At 34.0% G+C, this 21,272-nt stretch overlaps 1 protein-coding gene across 3 annotated transcripts; it reads right to left on the reverse strand.

The window, feature by feature from the left end:
- Window positions 1-2,903: 2,903 nt before the first annotated feature.
- On the reverse strand, window positions 2,904-15,680 carry LOC108334553 (uncharacterized). 3 transcript variants are annotated; one of them, XM_052878725.1, is made up of 8 exons: window positions 15,005-15,672; window positions 14,802-14,894; window positions 9,659-14,711; window positions 5,426-5,547; window positions 4,733-5,333; window positions 3,946-4,352; window positions 3,580-3,678; window positions 2,904-3,293 (listed from the first exon to the last, which is right to left on the reverse strand). In XM_052878725.1, exons 3-8 carry the CDS (start codon window positions 9,731-9,733, stop codon window positions 3,080-3,082), a joined length of 1,518 nt encoding a protein of 505 aa, XP_052734685.1. In that variant the 5' UTR covers window positions 9,734-14,711; window positions 14,802-14,894; window positions 15,005-15,672; the 3' UTR covers window positions 2,904-3,079. The 3 variants fall into 3 exon arrangements, with proteins under 3 accessions (XP_052734685.1, XP_017425883.2, XP_052734688.1); XM_017570394.2 differs by having other exon boundaries at window positions 9,659-10,740; window positions 10,870-15,672; XM_052878728.1 differs by having other exon boundaries at window positions 2,904-3,161; window positions 9,659-15,680.
- Window positions 15,681-21,272: the final 5,592 nt, after the last annotated feature.

Raw genomic sequence — 21,272 nt, forward strand, 5'->3', positions numbered from 1 at the left:
GGAACAATCCTTCTTCACCCTTGGGTCTTATTCCTTCTTCCATTTTCACTATTGTTGTAAGCTCGAGCTTTCCATTCATGGAGAGCTAGTTTCATTGTTGTTGGGGGATTGATGTAGCCACTGAACTCTTATATAAACTACTGTGTTTTGAATGAATATATGCCTATTTCATTGATTGTTAGTGTTTAATTCATTTTCTTAATGCTTGTTGTCAAGTTGCTACCCATGGCATGATTTTGGGGATTGCTTGATATTGGGAAATGTTGGGTAAATCTGGACTTGGATTAAACACCTAAAGGAAATAATATCTAGGGATAAAACTAGGACCTTTGGTTGTCTTAAATCTCAATTCTTAATGCGAAAATAATTGTTAGGTTTTCCAAGGGATTGGAGCTTAATAAGGAAGTCTAGGCTCTCTCTACCAAGGTATTGGGTTTGAGTAATTTAGTAGATTGACATTGGCATATTAATGAAGAGGAAGTGATTTTCTATACATAAGAGTGAAGTAGGTGAAATCATACCCCCAACAATACCATTCCATATCATTTCTAATCTTTCCATTTCCAAGTGTTTGAGTATTAATATGATCACTTTTACCATTTATGTTTCATATTTACTTCAATTGCATTAAAACCCAAATTATGGAATCATTCTTTAGTCTAAGTTAGTTAGAAATTATACAATTGTTTGGTGACACGAGTCTCTTGGGAAACGATATCCGGTCTTACCGGTTTTATTACTTGAAACAATTTGGTACACTTGTTAAAGTCTCAACAGGGTACACTATAGGTGATACGATCCTGTATAAGAAATAGTGTGATCATTTCTAAATTTGAATCCTCAAAATGTACAACAAAAATAAATAAGAAAAGAATGTGAAATATGACACGGATGAGAATGCCACAATCTAATAAATTGATAGGTCAAGTGAATATTCACTACAAAGATGTTAATCTTTGATATGAAACAAAGTTTCAATCCAAAAACCAAAAGAACCATCTCTCAAATAATGCAAATGCATATAATATCACTAAAAAGTGTTTCCATCAGCTTTTGATATCTCTATATATAGGCACATAAATTAAAAAAAAACCTATAAACCCTCAAACAAACTAAAAGTAACATAAGAAAAAAAATTACAGACGCAGATTTTCGCCTAATGAGACTTGCTCGCTCAACAAACACAAAATGGCTCATCCAACCTATTTAACATTTTGTAAAATTAAATTAAATTAAAATTTATTTAATTTCCTAATTATTCTTCAATTGTGCTCATGATCTTCATGCTCGTTGAGTTTCCTCTTACATAAAACATTATAATTTAAGGAGACGTATTTGTATCCTTAACTTTGTCATAAATTCTTTGAATTGCAAATGTCCTTCATCAAGTTCTTCTCCTATATTTAGGAGATAATCTTCTTTTATACCGTCATTCTTGAAGAGAATTTGTTTTCAAATTTGTACCACTTGAAAATTTCTTATCATTCTCCTTTGTTTGGAGAGAATTTGACTTGAATTATAGAAGATCATACGCACAAACACAAACATAGATCAAAGATACAAAATTAAAATAATCCAAAATAGAAATTCTACTAAAATGAATTTTGGATCCTCAAAGAGGTTAATGTCTTATTATTAAAGACTTTAGAGGTATACCTCTAAGGTCAAATACCCACGTAAACAAAGCATCACATTTTTAAATTAAATATGTAATGCTTAAAGAAAGTCAAAAGAATATTAATCAAATAAACACTCAAACTATAAGTATGACTTTGATTGTACTTAGATTGTTTAGAGTTGGACAAACAAACTTACTCATATGCATATATTTCTAAACTTGCATCCTTATCGATTGATAAGTTGGTTGGTAATAAACAAACAAACTAACTCATGTGTTTGTATCCAAACAAAAAAAAAGGCTTTAACTTTCCAAAATAATTGACAAGCAAGCTAATAGATTATTAAAAACAGATTCATTGAATTCCAAGTGTCTTCCTTTTCTATCATTCTTTCTTCATTCCATTGTTGTTGTTATTGCTCCTCGATGAATAAATCTTTCTTAAATAATATCATTCTTTCTTCGTGTCACTCCTTTTTGATAAACAATTATTCTATAGTCAACAAAACATAAATTAGGACTTTTTTTCAATTGTCATGATGCTTTTTTTTTTCTTTCTCTTGTTTATTGTCGTATATTTCTTTTATTTCCTTTTTTTCTTCTTTTCCTTTCCTCTCTCTTCCATTTCTAGAAGTACTTGTTTCTTTTTTTTCAAGATTTCGCTCTTATCTTCTTTTCAATGCATCTAACAATCAAATAATTTTTTTAAAAAAATAGTTATATAAAGAATAAAATTGAAAAATAATCATAGATACCATAAATAAAAGCCAGACTTACTGTCTGTTATTTTTGTCCGATAATAAAAATAATAAAATTATTACTACTATCATTTTTATTATTATACTTATAAAATTAAATAACTAATTTTTATAACATTATTATAAAATTTAATAAGTCTTTATTTTATAACTGCTTATGATTTTCTAATTATTTTAATATAAAATTTACTACTATTTTTCATTTCAATAATTATTATAATAATTTTTTAATTATATCTTTCATTTTTTTAACATCTTAAAGGTGGACTCGATCATGTATTTCCTGTAGTATACATTAAAGTATAATTATTGTTGCAATTTGCTATAAGGAATCCCTATTACACTACTAAGAATCATGATATCAACACGGACACCGGAAATCTGACAAACTATATCCCTGCTTTTCCCTCTTGCTCTTCTCATGGTTCGATATGTCAGGACTCGAGAGACTGCAATAAATAATTTTGCAGGAACAATTGGAAACCATGTTTTAACCTCTAACTACACTATAATATAACCCAACAGTATAACACAATCCACAAACCATGACTAATAATGGCTTGGCAAAAGATTACAAAGTACATCAAATCATGTCTGCTCAATTATAACTCATGACTGATACTATACGACATAAAACAATCTAGAATCAGAAAATATAGTAGTTTTATACCATACACAAGAGAAGTCATGTTAAATAAACATCCTAGCGTGATGTCCAGACATAAAGCTGGCCTCCACTTGTAGCTCCTACAAGCATCCCAACCTCGTAAGAGTTTATATCGAATCTGCAAGGAATGGCAGACATGTGTGGGCTTTCTAACGTCATAACTATTTTCCTTTGAACTGCTGAAACCACATCAACCCCTCTATTCATATTTCCAATGAAGAGATATTTGTCATCCCAACCCCATTTCGCTCTGCAACAGCAAGATCACGCTCACAAAAGCCAGCTTTTTCAGAATAAGTAGGCAATTTATAAGGTATATCAAGTTTAATGCGGCATTACAAATTCGTATTTCACACATGTTTCACCTTATGCCAAATAAAAAATGCTCTCTGCGTGCTGAGAGTTGAAGCGTATTTGAAATGTAAAAACCAGTTCTAAAGAGTTGAAAATCCCAGGGTTTGATTTGAAAAAACTTTTGCATAATTGAAAATGAGAAGTATGATTAGTTAACCTTCGGATACTTCCAGAAACCATACCTGAATGAAGAAATCCATCTGCCAGTCTGATTGAAATGAGAAATAACAGCCGTATCCTCCAAGTTAACTCCACTGTAAATTCCAATAGTGTTGTCGAAGCTGCACTAAGAGATTATATTAACCTCATCCGGCCAAAATCACAATTACATAAACACCAGGTTCAATACAATTGGATAATAAAGAAAAAATTGGAATCAAATTAACATGTGCTTCTAAATTTGGTACAACAGCAACAATAGTATTTTTTCCACTAGGTGAGATGGAGTAGTGTACTGAAAAATAAAAGATTGCAATATTAAGAACACACTACACAGCATGTTTTCAGTGTCTAAAAGTCGTAATTTTATAATGGAACAAACTCCATACCTTGTAGTTGCAAGGCTACCTCCAGAAGGAGAGAAGTAAGCAGATTGAACAGATCTTTTGTGGGTAAATGTCCTCAAAGCTGTGAGGTCATTCCTATTAGTACATCTCAAATCCCAGGTGCAGGCAGTTGCATCAGAGGAACTAGTAGCTACAATGTGAGGGTTTTGACAGTTGAAATCTATCGTGTTAATCCTACTGTCATGCAAACCCCAGTGCGACGAACGTTTTCCCACCCTGTTATCCCACATAGTCAAACCTCCAGAACCCTCAGCAAAATATAGGCAGTTTGTCTCATTTGGGGGTTGAGAAAGAGCATATATTGTTTCATCACTCTCAAACACCAGATCAAAGATTTCCTTCTCAGCATCCATTAGCCGAAGAACTCCATCATAGCAACTTGTGTATATCTGCATACAAAATAGATGACAGTGTTAGACAATCCTACAAAAGACAACATGTAAATAGTATGAAGTGATTAGAATGGAAGAGACGTAAGAGGTGATTTGCAATCTCAAAATCCCCTAAGGACAGTATAGATCTGAAATAAAAACATGCTACAGAAACACTGTTAACATGCATTATATGTTTATCATAATTACCAAAAGAGTGCATTTCCCGTAAAGCTAAACGAGCATATTTTACCAGAAAACAATTTCCTTAAACCAACTCGCAGTTAAAAGAGTTTGATTCTCAAGTCAACCCATAACGGGTAAGAGTTACAAAATAATCTAGACAAATATACAATAATTGTTGCAAAAAATTGAGACAGACCAATACATCACGGTACCTTTGAACAACAATGTGATTGAATCAAAATCCCAGAAATGGGAGCATTATGAGGACGGTATAAATGAACCTCACTTTCTCCCATATTCCAGAACCCAATATTCCCAAACTTGTTACCCGCGGCAATCATTTTGACACTGTTGGTAGGAAAAAACCTGACATTGGTAATCCTTCCAGAAACAACCCGCGCAATATTGTCGGAATCCAGAGACAGAGATTCCAATTCAAGGGAATCCCCCGCATTCCCTTTTGGAACACTGACATCTTGGGCCATACCCATTAGCGACTCAGTGAATGAACTATCAGAGTGAGCGCTTGCACGAGCAGTGGCCATGGAAAGGGGACCCAAACTTAAGACGGAAGGTGGTTTTCCTTTGGAGCGAGTGGTGGAGACGGAAGGTGGTGTTTCTTTGGAGCGAGTGGTGGGGGCCACGGAATCTCTGTTAAGACCCTCACAATCTGGTGGAATACCTCTGGTTCGCAGGGAGCGTCTGACACTGATGACAATTGGGGTTTCGGTTTTAATTGGGGTTTCGATTTTAATTGGGATTTCGGTTTTAGGTTTCTTTTCCAATTTCACGCGGGTGGATTTGGCTTCAACTCTGATGATTTAAAAAAAACACGATAAGTCACAGAAATTGAAGCCTTTGGTAGTTGGGAAGTGAAACAAGAGAGAAGAGGGAAAAGTGAGTACCTTTGACGCTTGAAATTGGAGAGTTGGGTGGCTTTGGAATGGAGTTTGAGGGCTGCCATCATCTCATTGTTCCGGCGAATGTTCTGGAGCCGCTGGAGCTCATAGTCGGTGAGTTTCTGTGGCTTCATTGAAGAGAGAGAAAGTTAAGGATTTAGTTTTCAAATCACTCGTGTTTTTTCTCTTCACTCTTTACTGTTTCTATATATGGGAGAGGGTTTTGGGCGCCAACTCATTTGGCGGGAAAGTATACAATGTAATAAATAGTTTATTACATTTCTTTGTGTTTAAGTTAATAACTTTGGTTTCAAAATTCAAACCCATATAATTAAATTTGTTTTGAATGTTAACTTTTATTTCAAATTGAATCAGATTAATATGTGCTAATTGATTTTATTCATGGGATGTGTGACTCATTTTTCGGCAACTTTAACTATTTTTTATATTGTTAATTATTGTGTATCAAGTTTCAAACATAATTACATGTTTCACAACTTTTATTATTATTATTATTTAGTTGATGTGAATCAATTGCAATAAAATAAATTGTTGGTGAGATTGTATATAAAATTTAAATAAATAATATATATTGTTTTTATATAAAATTTTATTAATTTAATAAAATATTAGAATTAGCTTATTGTAGCAACTAAATAATAGTTGAAGGATAAAAATTATATTAAAAAATTAAGTTTATTATTTTTATTAATAAAAGTTGATCTTATAAATAGAGTTAATCAATTTTTTTTAAAGATTATCATTTTTAAAATAATTTGTTTAATTTTCTTTAACTTTTCTTTAATATTAGTAGTTTCAGGGTCAAAATACACTATAATACAACGTCAAGTGCTACGACCATATATGATGAATTTTTTAAATAAAGTAAGCTTATTTTTTGTCTTTTTTTAATTTAATTTAATTTTAATTGTATATGACTTTTAAGAGCTCACCATAGATATTTGTGTGGTTAGGATTGTTAGAGTTTAAACAAATCATTTGTGTGCAAATATTATTTATTGTGTAAGTAGTAGTCTTTAGAGGTAGCAGAGTTTTTGTGTTGGTGACTGTAGTTCAATTTGTAACATCCCAAATTCTCACATTAATGTAACATCCCAACTTTTCACATTAATGTAACATCCCAAATTTTCACACTTGATAATTAACATTACATTTACGGTAACATTCCGTAATCTCACCCTTTAAAATTTCCTAGTTGATATAAGTCTATAACATTCCGTAATCTCACCCTTTAAAATTTCCTAGTTGATATAAGTCTATACATGTAAAAAGATTCTAATTATAGTTCTTCTACTCCTCCCTTTCCTTGGTACTATGTGAGGCGACATTCCTTCATCTGCTCCCGTATAACGAATTATACGATCATCGCACATACCCAAACACAAAACACAAACAAGTAGGGTGAGCTAACATGCAACAAATCATTTATAAGACATGCATAATTACTTCGATACAAACATCATATAATAATTATGTCAGACACCCTCATACCATCGTACCCCAATTCCTATTAGACACTCGTCCCACAATACCCAATAAATACCATAATACTCAATAGACATTCATTCCATAATACCAAATAAACACTCATCCCACAATACCCAATAAACACTCATTCCACAATACCCAATAAACACTCATCCCACAATACCCAAATAAACACTCATTCCACAATACCCAATAGGCACTTATCCCCACGATATTCAATAGGCACTTATCCCAACGATATGTTGATGAGCGATCACGGGAGGTTCCGCACTTGTGATGTCATTCTTAGTCCCCTCACTATGTCCAAAACCGGCACATAGACCAGGACATTCTGCCCTCCATACTATTCACAAGGTTAGTCCCCTCACTATGTCCTAAACCGACACATAGACCAGGACCTCCTGCCCCTCTCACCACATAATTCATCATTCTCTACTTGAGACTGAATCATTATTAGAGTATCAGGATAACCTCCAACTACGGGACCCTCAACATCAACATATACATAAATACCATAACTGAATCTCTCCACGAAACTCATACCATGCTCACATTCCTTAACTCATTACGAAATCTCACCACAATCCTCATACACATACCATGACATTACAGAATCTCTCCGCGAGACTCATACCATACTCACATTCCTCAACTCATATTATACCCTTACGACATCTCCCTGTAATACTCATACATGTTCAGATGCATAAATTCAAATCCAATATAATAAAATGCAATCATCACAATTATAATTCATAATTCCATATCTACCACAATAACATGAATTCATCAGACATTTCCATTCCAACCAGATATATTGCACAATAATTTAACAGTACATAATCTGTTCAATAGGATTTAAGTTAAAAACTTGTCGAGTAAACTTCCAGGAAAGAGAGGTGCGTCACAATGGACAACTTAAGTACCAAATCTTTCCTTAGCCAAAGCGTTCCTCAACTAGTTTTTAACAAATTTCTTATTTACAGATTTAAAACAACAGCATATAATATTAACACCGAAATTTAATATAGATATATAAAAAAAAATAGAAATTAAGCAATATTGAGATCCCTGAGAAGATACGAAATTAATATCTATAAATCTGTTATTCCGATTTCAAATCTGAATGGTCACAATAATTCACTATTTGTTATAAACTACATATTAAAATTTCAGGTTGATCCAACGGTTAACTAGATAGATATTGAGGTTTTACCGAGGTAACTCAGATGCAAAATTTTAAGTGGTTTTTGGTTATACTCAAAATGCGGAACTAATTTTCCTAAGCACAGACATTTACTTACAAATCTGAACGGTCAAAATGACTTAATATGTCTTATGAATTACATACTAAATTTTGGGCTCAATCTAACGGTAAATAAAATATATAGGAAATGTTTACCATGATAACTTAAGAACAGAAATATAGTGTTCATCAGATTTTTCAAAAACTTAAAAATTATTTTCTCCAAACATAGACTTTCAATTTATAATCCGATCGGTCAAAGTGTATTAATATATCTTAGGAATCATATATAAAAATTTCAAGTTGATCTAACGGTCAAATAAGTCGTAATATATATTTTACCGAGATGACTCAGTAACAGATCTATAGGTGTAATTAATTTACTCCAACATGCAGGATTTATTTCTCTAAGTATAGACTTCTAATTACAAATCCCAACGGTCAAAGTGAAGAAATAGGTCTTAGGATTCATATATTAAAATTGTAGCTAAATCCAACGGTCAAAATAATTAAAAGAAAAGTTTTACCATACTAACTCGAAAATAAGAAAATTATAATCATAAAAACTAAATTTATATAAGTGAATAGATAACTACCATTACCAAAATTTTAACATACTCACAACTCATATTCATTATCATAACATGGATAAAAATCATATACAAAAATTACTATAATTTTATATCCAAAATTTATATTTTTCTATCCATTAAAATTATTATTACTAATAAAATACTAAAATTTACTATAAATATTTTTCATGGGTCTTACACAATTAAGAAAAGTTAGTGTTATTTTATATATGTTCATACATTAATTGATAAATTGAATTGTAAAGTGTAGGAAGATTACAATAAACAATTCCAAATACTGTTGTTTCTCACATTGGAGATAGAAGTAAATAGGGCCCTCATAATTATCAGTGAAGAGCACAAATCATGAATCAAGAGAAACCCAAATTACTTAGAAATCCCCAGGTGTCAAAAAGAAAAAGGAGAAAAAAAAGTGGAGAAAGATGCATAAGGGGAAACAGAGAAAGAAGCAAGAGCTTAGTGACAACAGCTTCGAAAAACCACATGGCTGAAAAGACGAGAAAAACAAACTATAATAGCGTTGATATATTTTCCTTGCATCCTTACTTTACTGTGTATAGAAATGTATATTTGCTAAATGTATTATGTGCCTAATGCAAACCACACAATATGTATTTATACTAATTTTCAGAATCAATTATAATAAATTCCATCGAAGAATTAGGAATCAATCATCCTAATCTCCTAGAATAAGTAACTATTAAATTCTTACAAATTTGTAACAACTGATTACATTATAATACTGCCCCTCAAGCTGGAACATATATGTCATATGCACCAAGCTTATTACAAATGTAATCAACCCAAGGACCTCTAAGGGACTTGGTGAACATGTCAGATGATATGTAGAGTTGACAAAATTAATACTGTTAAAGGATTGGGGTTAGTTACCTCATGTAATGCTGGGTTGGATTGTTGGACATGGACAAATTCTAGAATGGCCTTTGTCTTCCTTGTATAAACCATTTTTTTCCCAAATCTTACATCAGCTCCATCTTGAGTTCTCAGCTGTTACACTTTAATTCCCTATTTCTGCTCCTAAACTTAAGTCAGGGAGCATAAGAAGATCATCTTCATTTCTTGAAGTCTCCCCCTAAAGATGATCTTGGTGGAAGTAACTTTGGTGTTCAAAAAAGGTGACATATTTGGACACAATTTTTTGGATGGTGGGTGATAGCATTTAATAGAAATCAGAGTTTTAGGGATAAACGGAACAATAAAAAATATGAAGTGTGAAAAGTGAAATGGTGAAAATTCACTATTATGATAAAACAGAAAACTCAGAAGGTTCCAGGACCCTCTGTCCAGAGCAAGCTCTTGAGAAGAATCGTAATAATTCTTCTCCTCTCACACTACCGAAAACAAAACGTGTCCCCTCTCACATCCTACACCTCAGAATATATAACAACCCATACTCTTTTTCTCTCTCTTCTAACTAACACATTTCCCTCACAAAGCCACATTACCCTTTTCTCTCCTCTTATAAACTCTGCCCCACCTATTTTTATTATTTCCTCCTCCTTGAATCAAGGGTTCATTGATTTCCCTAACACCTGGGTACGTATCAGCATTTATATCCTTTTTGTGTTGATGAGTATCCTATGAAAACACATTTTAAGGCTCTAAGAATAATAGTGAAAGGAAAAATAATAAAACGAGAGACTACAACCATTCCAAAAACTTGCCTCCACAACACTACAGACATCCATAGCAAGCAAGTTTTCACTACAAATGGCAAAGGCACAACTATACATATGCCAAAGCCTCCCATACTCATTTAGTGCCTGTTTACAAGAACTCTCACTCCAAATGCTCAACCAGAAAAATAATTCAGAAAGAAAATAATGAATGCAAAGATAATAGAACCTAAAGTTTCCCTGGATATCCATCCACTGCTTCCCTGTATAATTACCTACTGCTTCCCAAACCTTCCCACCATTCGCACACCCTGCACCCACTTCATTTTAGTTTCCCTGTAAAGCCCATGCATACAAAACAAGTATAATTAATCTGGGTAGAAAATGAAGGAACTAATCAATAAGATAAAAACAAAAATTCCACAATTATTATTCCAAAGGAGAAATTTCCAAAACAGGCTTAACTATCATAATGTTCAACAATATTGATCTTGGAGAGATGAAGACCGTGGCCGAACATGTAGCTTCCTACAACTAATGAAAGAGACTAAAGCCCTTCCAACTAGAGCAGACAAAAAAAAAGTAAATGAGAACGTAATACAACATGAAGCTCTATAGTAAGTTAAATAATCTAAACCTACTGCATCCACGATCCAATAGACATCTTCACTGCAACATGAGGAGAAGAACATAGTCAAAATCAACAGCAAAAAGTCACAACACAAATGTCAAAGCCTCTCACTCATAGAGTGCCTATTACAAGATCTCCCACTCCACAAGTAAGTTTAGCATGAGGAATAAATTCAATAAAAATAATGAGTTCAAATAAATGAATTCAAATATAATAAAACCTAATGGATGAGTTCAAAGATAATAAAACCTAACGTTTTCAACATATCTCCATCCACTGTTACCTAAACTTGCCCACCACCCACCATTTGCTCACCCTGCACACATTTCAATTCTTTGTTTCCATGTAAACCCATCAATTCAAGAAAACAATAATCAATATGGGTAGAAGATGAAGCACCAAGACCCCGTCCACTCAAGAAAACAATAATAAATTTGGGTAGAAGATGAAGGACTGTTGAGACTTCGACAAGTGTACCGAATCGTTCAAGTAATAAAACCGATAAAATTGGATATTGTTTCCCAAGAGACTCGTGTCACCAAACAATCATATAATTTCTAACTACTTTAGACTAAATAATGCTTCCATAATTTGGGTTTTAGTGCAATTAAAGTAAACATGAAACATAAATGATAAAAGTGATCTTAGATACTCAAACACTTGGAAATGGAAAGATTAGAAATGATATGGAATGATATTGTTGGGGTTATGATTTCACTTACTTCACTCTTATGTATGGAAAATCACTTCCTCTTCATTAATATGCCAAAGTCAATCTACTAAATTATTCAAACCCAATCCCTTGGTAGAGAGAGCCTAGACTTCCTTATTAGGATCCAATCCCTTGAAAAACCTAACAATTATTTTCGCATTAAGAATTAAGATTTAAGACAACCAAAGGTCCTAGTTCTATCCCTAGATACTATTTCCTTTAGGTGTTTAATCAAAGTCCAGATTTACCCAACATTTCCCAATATCAAGCAAACCCTAAAATCATGCCATGGGTAGCAACTTCACAACAAGCATTAAGAAAAAGAATTAAACACTAACAGTCAATCAAAGAGGCATATATTCATTCAAAACACAGTAGTTTACATAAGAGTACAGTGGCTACATCAATCCCCCAACAACAATGAAACTAGCTCTCCATGAATGGAGAGCTTGAGCTTACAGCAATGGTGGAAATGGAAGAAGGAAGAAGACCCAAGGGTGAAGAAGGATTGTTCCCACAGCTCCTAGCTTGCCTCCAAGATCTCCAAATGAGAGAAATCGTGTTTGGGCAGCAAAAGATCTCAAGCTCTTCGTGCCTTTGAGTTAAATAGGGAAAATCTGCCATGTTAGCAAAGTTGACGCTTCAGCCCCCAGAAGGAGGGGGGCTCAGGCGCACGACAGTCCTGATGCACTAGCGCTCAAGCCCCCATAGACCAGGGAGGGCTCGAGCTAGCTTCAGCAGAATTCTAGTTCTTCATTTTTGTCGTTTTTCTTGCTTTCCTTGGTTTCCAGTGCCTTCATTTGATGCATAGACTTCTTCCAACTACTTTAAGCACATAAAAGCAGGGATTAGTGATCAAAATATCTCATTAGAGCTTAAGGTGCAACCACTTAACAACTAAAAGAAAACTAGGATTTACAAGGTAAAAAGTTAAGGTTGGTTTGTCATTTTCTCTTAATTCATTACTGAATTCATGGTAAAATATGTCATGATCAAGGACCAAGACCATAAGATGAATAAACAAATTCAGTAACCAAAAAACTAATTGAGAAACTTCCACAATAGGCTCGATCTTCATAATGTTCAGCAACCAAGTATGGCTATAATTAATCTGGGTAGAAAATGATGGACCAAGACAATAAGACGAATAAAGAGATCCGAGAATTCAAAAACCAATGAAAAAATTTCCTTAATACGCTCGTTGAACATAATTTCCAATGATCAAGTATTGCTCTTATTTAAACAAAAACCATGGCCAAAACATGGTCAAGAAATCTATCTAACGCTTCTCACAACACACACACGAACACTAAAGAGAAAAGAAGTATGTGTATTCTTCTATAACGAGCAAACAATGTACATTACAGCCACCCAAAGGAGCACTCCCCGTCCACAAGATATAGATGTCTTGTCTATACAAAAGAATTAACAAAGTTGACCCCTTACAAGAGTTCCCCAGCCTTCTTATAAAGGCTTCCCTCCCGCTAACTGACTGTTAATTGAGATGCTAAGAGTTACAAACATAATAACACACCCCTAACCTCCTATCTACTATATCAATTACTTTTCCTCTTCTTATAGACTTTTAATATCCTATCTTACCCGCCGCCACTATATAAAAAAGCTTTTCCGCCCTTGAGATCCATCCCATCGGGTCTAGACCCTCGAACATGGGTAATTCCACTCACTTTACCCAATTGGGATGCAATTCGCCCCTGTCGTCCTCCAATTCTTCCTCTAGACTGTCTTTTTTTCCTCTCCTATTCTCATTCACTGATACTTGACTCCCCTCGGAGTTCATGTCAAGGTTCCTCGCCCTTCCTCCAAGAACCCACGTGAGTTCTTTAAGTTCTTGACCTATACCCATTGTCTCGGCTTTTAACTCTTCCACTGTTGTCTCTAACGAACCAATCCTTCCCTCCATCACGTTCATTCTTCCTTCGATCCTACTCTCCATCGCATTCATCTTTCCCTTCATCATGCTCTCCTAAGGATCTGGTAGGTCGGACCAATTGATGGGTTTCTTTGGTCAAGAAATCTATCTAACGCTTCTCACAACACACACACGAACACAGAAGAGAAGAGAAGTACATGTATTTCTTCTATAACGAGCAAACAATGTACACTACAGCCACCCAAAGGAGCACTCCCCCTCTACAGGATATAGATGTCCTGTCTATACAAAAGAATTAACAAAGTTGAACCCTTACAAGAGTTCCCCACCTTTTATAAAGGCTCCCGTCCCACTAACCGATTGTTAACTGAGATGCTAACAGTTACAAACATAACACCACCCCACCTAACCTCCTAAGTACTATATCATTTAATTTTCATCCTCTCATAGACTCTTATTATCCTATCATGTACCCTCCTACAACCAATAAGAGAGACTAAAGCCACTCAAGCAAACAAGAAAAATAGTAAATGACTCTTCAATGCAAAAGGCGTAGGAGAAGATGATCAAAATCAACAGAGTCAACAGTCCAAAACCCAAATATCAAAGCCTCTCATAGAGTGCCTACTTTCATGATCTCCCACTCCAAAAGTTAAACCCTAATGTCAAACCCTCTAACTCATGGAGTACTTACTTCAAAGATCTCCGTCTCCAGAAGTTTAGTGTGAAAAATAACGGCAATGAAAATGATGAATGCAAAGATAATAAAAATAAGGGTTTCACACCAGAACTCCATCACTTGTTATCGAACCTGCCAACCACCCACCATTTGCACACCCTAGACCCACTTCATTTCTTAGTTTCCCGGTAAAACCCATTGATTCAAGAAAACTACAATTAATCTAGGTAGAGGATGAAGCACGTAGACAATAAGTTAAATAAACAAATACAATGATTAAAAATGCAATGGAGAAATTTCCAAAACAAGCTCAATCAACATAATGTCCAACAATCAATAATTACTCCAGCAAAGACTAACACCATGGCCGAATCCGAAAACATGTACCTCCCTACAAAATAAGAGAGACTAAAGTCATTCCAACTCGAGCAGACAAGAAAACTAGTACATGTAAAGCTTGGTAGTAAGTTAAATAACCTACACCTACTACATCCATGATCCAATAGACATCCTCTTCACTGAAACATGACTAGAAGAACATTAACCAAAATCAACAGCCAACAGACCAAAAAGCCTGTCACAAATAAAGTGCCTACTTTCAAGATCTAGAACACCACAAGTTTAGTTTGAAGAATAACAGCAATGAAAATAATGAATTCAAAAATAATAAAACGTAAGCTTCACCAGATTTCCATCCACCATTACCGAAACCTGCCCACCACCCACAATTTGCACACTACACCCTGCACACATTTCATTTCTTACTTTCCGTATAAAACCCATCAATTCAAGAAAACAATAATCAATTTAGGTAGAAGATGAAGGACCAAGACCCCATCAATTCAAGAAATTTGGGTAGAAGATAAAAGACCCAAGACCATAAGATGAATAAACAAATTAACCAAAATACTAATTGAGAAACTTCCATAGTAGGCTCGATCATCATAAGGTTCAACAATCAAGTGTTGCTCATGCTTAAACAAACACCATGGCTGACACATACGTTTTCATGTAAAGCCCATGTATTCAATAAAACTATAATTAATCTGGGTAAAAGATGAATGACCTAGATGATAAGATGAAGAAACAAATTCAGGAATTAAAAAACCAATGGAGAAATTTCCACAACAGATTCTTTGACCATAGTTGTCCAGTAACATGTACCCTCCTACAACCAATAACAGAGACTAAAGCCACTTGAGCAGACTAGAAAAATAGTAAATGAGAATGTAATAATACATAAGATATTGTTAGTGTTTGCAGTAGTAAAAGCCAAAAGAAAGGTAAAACAATTCTAAGAGCTATTGCTAAGAGCTACCTCAGATAGAGCAGACTACCTATCTATAATTAAAGATGTAGTGATGCTTTTACAATTACTTTTCTATTTCAAAATATTAAGGCAATATAAGAATATAAACCAAGAGTGTGAATTCAATTTTGCTTTTGAATTTAAATGCAGTTTTGACAAATCATACAATATTTTTACAATATATAACAAGGGTACTTGTTTTCATTTCTCCAATCTGAAATGTAAACAGGACAGTGTAGGACTATATATCCAATAAGGTACATGCATAAACTGGTTTAAAAATTTCTCACTAATAGACTACATATCTTTATAAGAATACTTACAAAACTTTAGGGAATAAATTGTCTGGTTTAGTAAAGGAAGAAGTTTAAAAAATTCCCATCAAAAGATTTAGGAATCCATATCCTTTGATTCAAATTAGAAAACAGAAAAGAATTTCAGTAAGAATGAAAAACATACCTGTTTTTATTACAAATCACACCAAAAAAAGAAAAATCACATTTTACTGATTTACTATAAAAAATATTTTAAATAACTTTAAAATAAATCATTCACATAATACATTCTGATAACAGTAAATATTTACATTAAAATAAATCATTCACATTCATATAATACATTCTAAGGAGTAAATATTTATTTTGCGATTAGAGTAAATATTCACATAATCCAAATCACAAGAAAAAATAATCTCAATTTACTGATCAGAGTCCATAAAAAAGAATAAAATGTAGAAATGAAAATACAACATTTTTTTTAAATAACATGGAATTTCAAACGGGAATAACTACTAAAGCAATAATCAATTATCATAATTATATATGAATTAAAGGACCATATTAACAGATATCTAATTCTTTACAAGAATAAAACTGAATTAAAAATACATCCATATTCCTAGAAAATATCTGACAATCACATCCCAAATTTCAAAATTCGAAATAGACTGTTCATACTTGGACATATCCTAATTCAAAATACCTCCAAAGACTCTGAACTAAGTAGTCAAAACAACAATCAAGAATAGAGGGAAAAAGATAGCCAGTCTATAACAAGCATATATCAACACAATGAACATACTCCAGCATTATCTTTGCTTGGAAATACATATTCCTATCCAAATCAAACAAATATAAAAAACAAAGAATTGAAGGGTTTTGAAAAACCAATAAGCAAAACCATCAAATCAAAGAGTAAGCCAAACAGCACTTGTCAACCAACCATGTTCATCTCACAGTCTTTCATAAGGCCAGAACTCATAAAAATGTAACCGATACACCTGTAGTGACTGTTACAAACTCCCCTTCTGCGGACACACCACCATCAATAAACCAAGTTTATCCAATTAAAAATTAAGTCAAAAGAATGTAACGGTAAATAAAACCTTTAGCTTCACAAATTACAAAATTTCCATGCATCATTTGCATATCTACACCACACTTCATTGCTTGGCTTCCATGTAAAGCCCATGAATTTAAAAAAAAAAAATATGTATGTCAATTGGGTAGAAGATGAAGGATCTAAATGGTAAGATGAATTCATAAATTCAAGATTTAAAAAAACAATGGAGAAATTACCATAAGGCTCGATGATCATAATGTTCAGTGAAGTACCGTAATATAGTGAATGGAAACGCAATAAAATGAGAGTACAACCATTTCAAATACACAATCATGTACCTTCCTACCATTCAACCAATGAGAGAGACTACAGCCATTCCAAACATAAATCTACCGCCATTGCCTCCAAGACCCACCCAACAGACATCCAAAGTAAGTCTAGTCTTCACTGCAAAACGAGTCAAAGGCCCAACAATACAAATGTCAAAACCTATAGCGCCTGTATACAAGAACTCCCACTCCACAGGTTTACCCAGAAGAATAACTTCAAACAAAACAATAAACACAAAGATAATAAAACCTAAACTTTCCCAGGATCTCCATCCACTGCTTCCAAAACCTGTCCCCCACATATCTATTAGCAAATAACAATTTCTGAGATTAAGGGACTTGACAAATATAGCCCGCTATAAGATAGCAGCTGCTTCTACATCTTATCACAAATTGTGAGACCCCCTGAAAGAAGTAAATAGAGCTGTGATATTGAAGAGTGCAAATCATACAAAAGAATCACAATACAACCCGTACTTAACTCCCTTTTAAGTTTTTAATTGCTCCTTTTTAAGTTTTTAACTCAGCTTCGAGTACATGCTAACAAAAAAAGAGAGCACAAACACCAAATTTGATACATCTTCATCATCACATACTTCCCGTGATATGCTATACCACACATCCATTGCTTCCCGGATGAAGACAACAAGTCCAGAATGATCCCATAAAAGCATGGTAGCCTTAGCAGCTCTAAATAACAAGCTAAGATTGGTCATCACATGCTGCTTTAAACCGTTCTAAACTCTTCCATGATTTTTAATACTCAAAAAGAAAGAATTATTTTATCTAGAGTGGTTAGCCATTCTAATTCATTATACCATTTCAAATTCGTTATACCATTTCAAGAGCAGTATCCTGAAATTAAAAAATTCTTCTCCAAAACTCCTGTACCGGGCATGCTTAGAAATATATCAATTCCTAACCAAATCAAACAAAAATGAAAAATAATGAATGGAAAGGATTTGAGCAAACCATCAAATCAAAGAGTAAAGCCCAACAGAACTTGTCAACCATGCTCACCCTACAATTTCTTTTATAAGCCTACAACACATAAAAAAGAAACAGACATATCCACCTCAAATGTCAGTTTGTAACAGTACTCTCGCAGGGACAGTTAACCAAGATCAGAATCAAACAAACAAGTTTAGCCAGTTAAAAATTAATCCAGAAAATGCTGCTCTGTACCAGTAAATAAAACCTTCAGCGTCAAATGCACAAATTGCACACCTACACCATAACAGGCTCGAAGATCATAATCTTCAATGATCAAGTATTGCTCTTACATGGACAAACACCGAATGATACATGTACCTTCTACTACTAATACGAGACACTAGGCTGTTCCAAATCAACCACATAAGAATGATAGTGAATGGAAACATAATAAAACGAGAGAGACTACAACCATTCCAAAAAGAAATCTACCGCCTTTCCTCCACAAACAACAGATATCCATAGCAAGCAAGTTTTCACTGCAAATGCCAAAGCCTCTCATACTCATGTAGTGCCTGTTTACAAGAACTCCCACTCCAAATGTTTAGCCAGAAAAATAATTGCGAAGAAAATAAAAAATGCAAAGGTAATAGAACCTAAAGTTTCCGTGGAAATCCAACCACTGCTTCCCAAACCTTCCCACCACCCACCATTTGCATACCCTCCACCAACATCATTTTAGTTTCCCTGTAAAGCCCTTGCATACAAAAATATATAATTAATCTGGGTAGAAGATAAAGGAGCTAATCAATAAGATCAAAACACAAATTCAGGAATTAAAATTCCAAAGGAGAAGCTTCCAAAACAGGCTCGATGTTCATAATGTTCAGCATTATTGATCTTGCACCATGGCCAGAACATGTACCTTCCTACAACCAATAAAAGAGACTAAAGCCCTTCCAACTCAAGGAGAAAAAAAAATAGTAAATGAGACCGTAATAAAACATGAAGCTTTGTAGTAAGTTAAATAATCTAAACCTACTGCATCCAGATCCAATCTTCATCACTGCAACATGAATGGAAGAACATAGTCAAAATCAACAGCTAACTGTCACAACACAAATGTCCAGTGAACATGTACCTTCCTACAACCAATAAGAGAGACTTAAGCCACTTGAGAAGACTAGAAAAATAGTAAATGAGAATGCAATAAAACATAAAGCGTTGCAGTAAGTTAAATAATCAACACCTACTGCATGCACGATCCAATAGACATCCTCTTCACTGCTAGAGTAGAAGAAGATAATCAAAATCAACAGAGTCAACTGCCCAACAACCCAAATGTCAAAGCCTCTCACTTATAGAGTGTCTACTTTCAAGATCTCCCATTCCACAAGTTTAGTTTTGAAAAATAACACCAATGAAAATAATGAATGCAAAGATAATAAAACAAAACGTTTCACCGAGCTTCTTCCATTGTTACCATACACTGTTTCCGAAGTTGCCTACCACCCACCATTTGCATGCCCTGCTCCCACTTCATTTCTTAGTTTTCTTGGTAAAGCCCATCGACTAACTATAATTAATATAGTAGAAGACGAAGGACCTACATGGTAAGATAAATAAACAAATACAATAATTAAAAATCAATGGAGAAGTTTCCAAAACAACCTCGATCATCATAATGTTACAGCGATCAATTATTGCTCTTGCATAGACAAACACCATGGCCGAAACATGTACCTCCCCTACAACCATCAAGAGAGACTAAAGCCACCAACTTCAACAGACAAGAAAAATAGTACATGAGAACATAATGAAACATAAAGCTTTGAAGTAATTAAAATAATCTACAGCTACTCCATCGATCCAATATCCTCTTAACTGCAAAGTGAGTAGAAGAAGATAATCAAAATCAACAGCCAACGGTCCAGCAACACAAATCTCAAAGCCTGTCACTTATAAACTATCTACATTCAAGATCTCCCACTCCACAAGTTTAGTTTAAAGAATAACGGCAATGAACATAATGAATTCAAAAATAATAACACCTATAGTTCACCGGATCTCCATCCACTGTTACCAAAACCTGCCCACCACCTACTATTTGCACATCATGCACACATTTCTATTCTTAGTTTCCCTGTAAAGCATATCAATTCAAGAAAACAATAATCAATTTGGGCAGAAGATGGACCAACACCATAAGATGAGTCAACAAATTCAGGAACCAAAAAACTAATTGAGAAACTTCCATAGCAGGCTCGACCATCGTAATGTTCAGTGACATGCTTAGACAAACACCATGGTCGATACATGTACCTTCCTACAACCAATAAGTTTCCCTGTAAAGCCCATGTATTCAAGAAAACTATATTAATTTGGATAGAAGATGAATGACCTAGATGATAAGATGATAAACAAATTCAAGAATTAAAAAAACAATGGAGGAATTTCCATGACAGACTCGTTGACCATAATGTCCAGTGATCAAGTATTGCTCCTGTTTAAAGAAACACCATGGCCAAAACATGTACCTTCCTACAACCAGTAAGAGAGACTAAAGCCACTCAAACAGACAAGAAAAATAGTAAATGAGAACGTAATAAAACATAAATGAAGTAAGTTAAATAATCTAGACATACTGCATCTATGATCCAATAGACATCCTCTTCACTGCCAAGAGGAGAACGAAAAGATAATCAAAATCAACAGTCAACGGTTCAACAACCCAAATGTCAGACTCTCACTTATAGAGTGCCTACTTTCAAGATCTCCCATTCCACAAGTTTAGTTTAAAAAATAACGTCAATGACAAATAGTGAATGAAAATATTATAAACAAAGGGTTTCACCGGAACTCCATCCACTGTTACCAAAACTTCCAACCACCCACCATTTCTTAGTTTCCTTATAAAGCCCATAAATTCAAGAAAACTATAAAGCCCATATATTCAAGAAAACTATAATCAATCAGGGTTAGAAAATGAAGGACCTAGATGATAGGATGAATAAACAAATACAATAATTAAAAACCAATG

Source organism: Vigna angularis, chromosome 1, assembly GCF_016808095.1.
Source record: "Vigna angularis cultivar LongXiaoDou No.4 chromosome 1, ASM1680809v1, whole genome shotgun sequence".
Lineage (NCBI taxonomy): Eukaryota > Viridiplantae > Streptophyta > Magnoliopsida > Fabales > Fabaceae > Vigna > Vigna angularis.

Coding starts and splice junctions, on each gene's coding strand:
- LOC108334553 (XM_052878725.1), bottom strand. CDS start 9,733: ATGGTTTATACAAGGAAGACAAAGGCCATTCTAGAATTTGTCCATGTC. Junction 3,679..3,945: donor GGTAGCCTTGCAACTACAAG/GTATGGAGTTTG, acceptor CTCTTAGTGCAG/CTTCGACAACACTATTGGAA. Junction 3,294..3,579: donor AGATGGATTTCTTCATTCAG/GTATGGTTTCTG, acceptor TTGCTGTTGCAG/AGCGAAATGGGGTTGGGATG.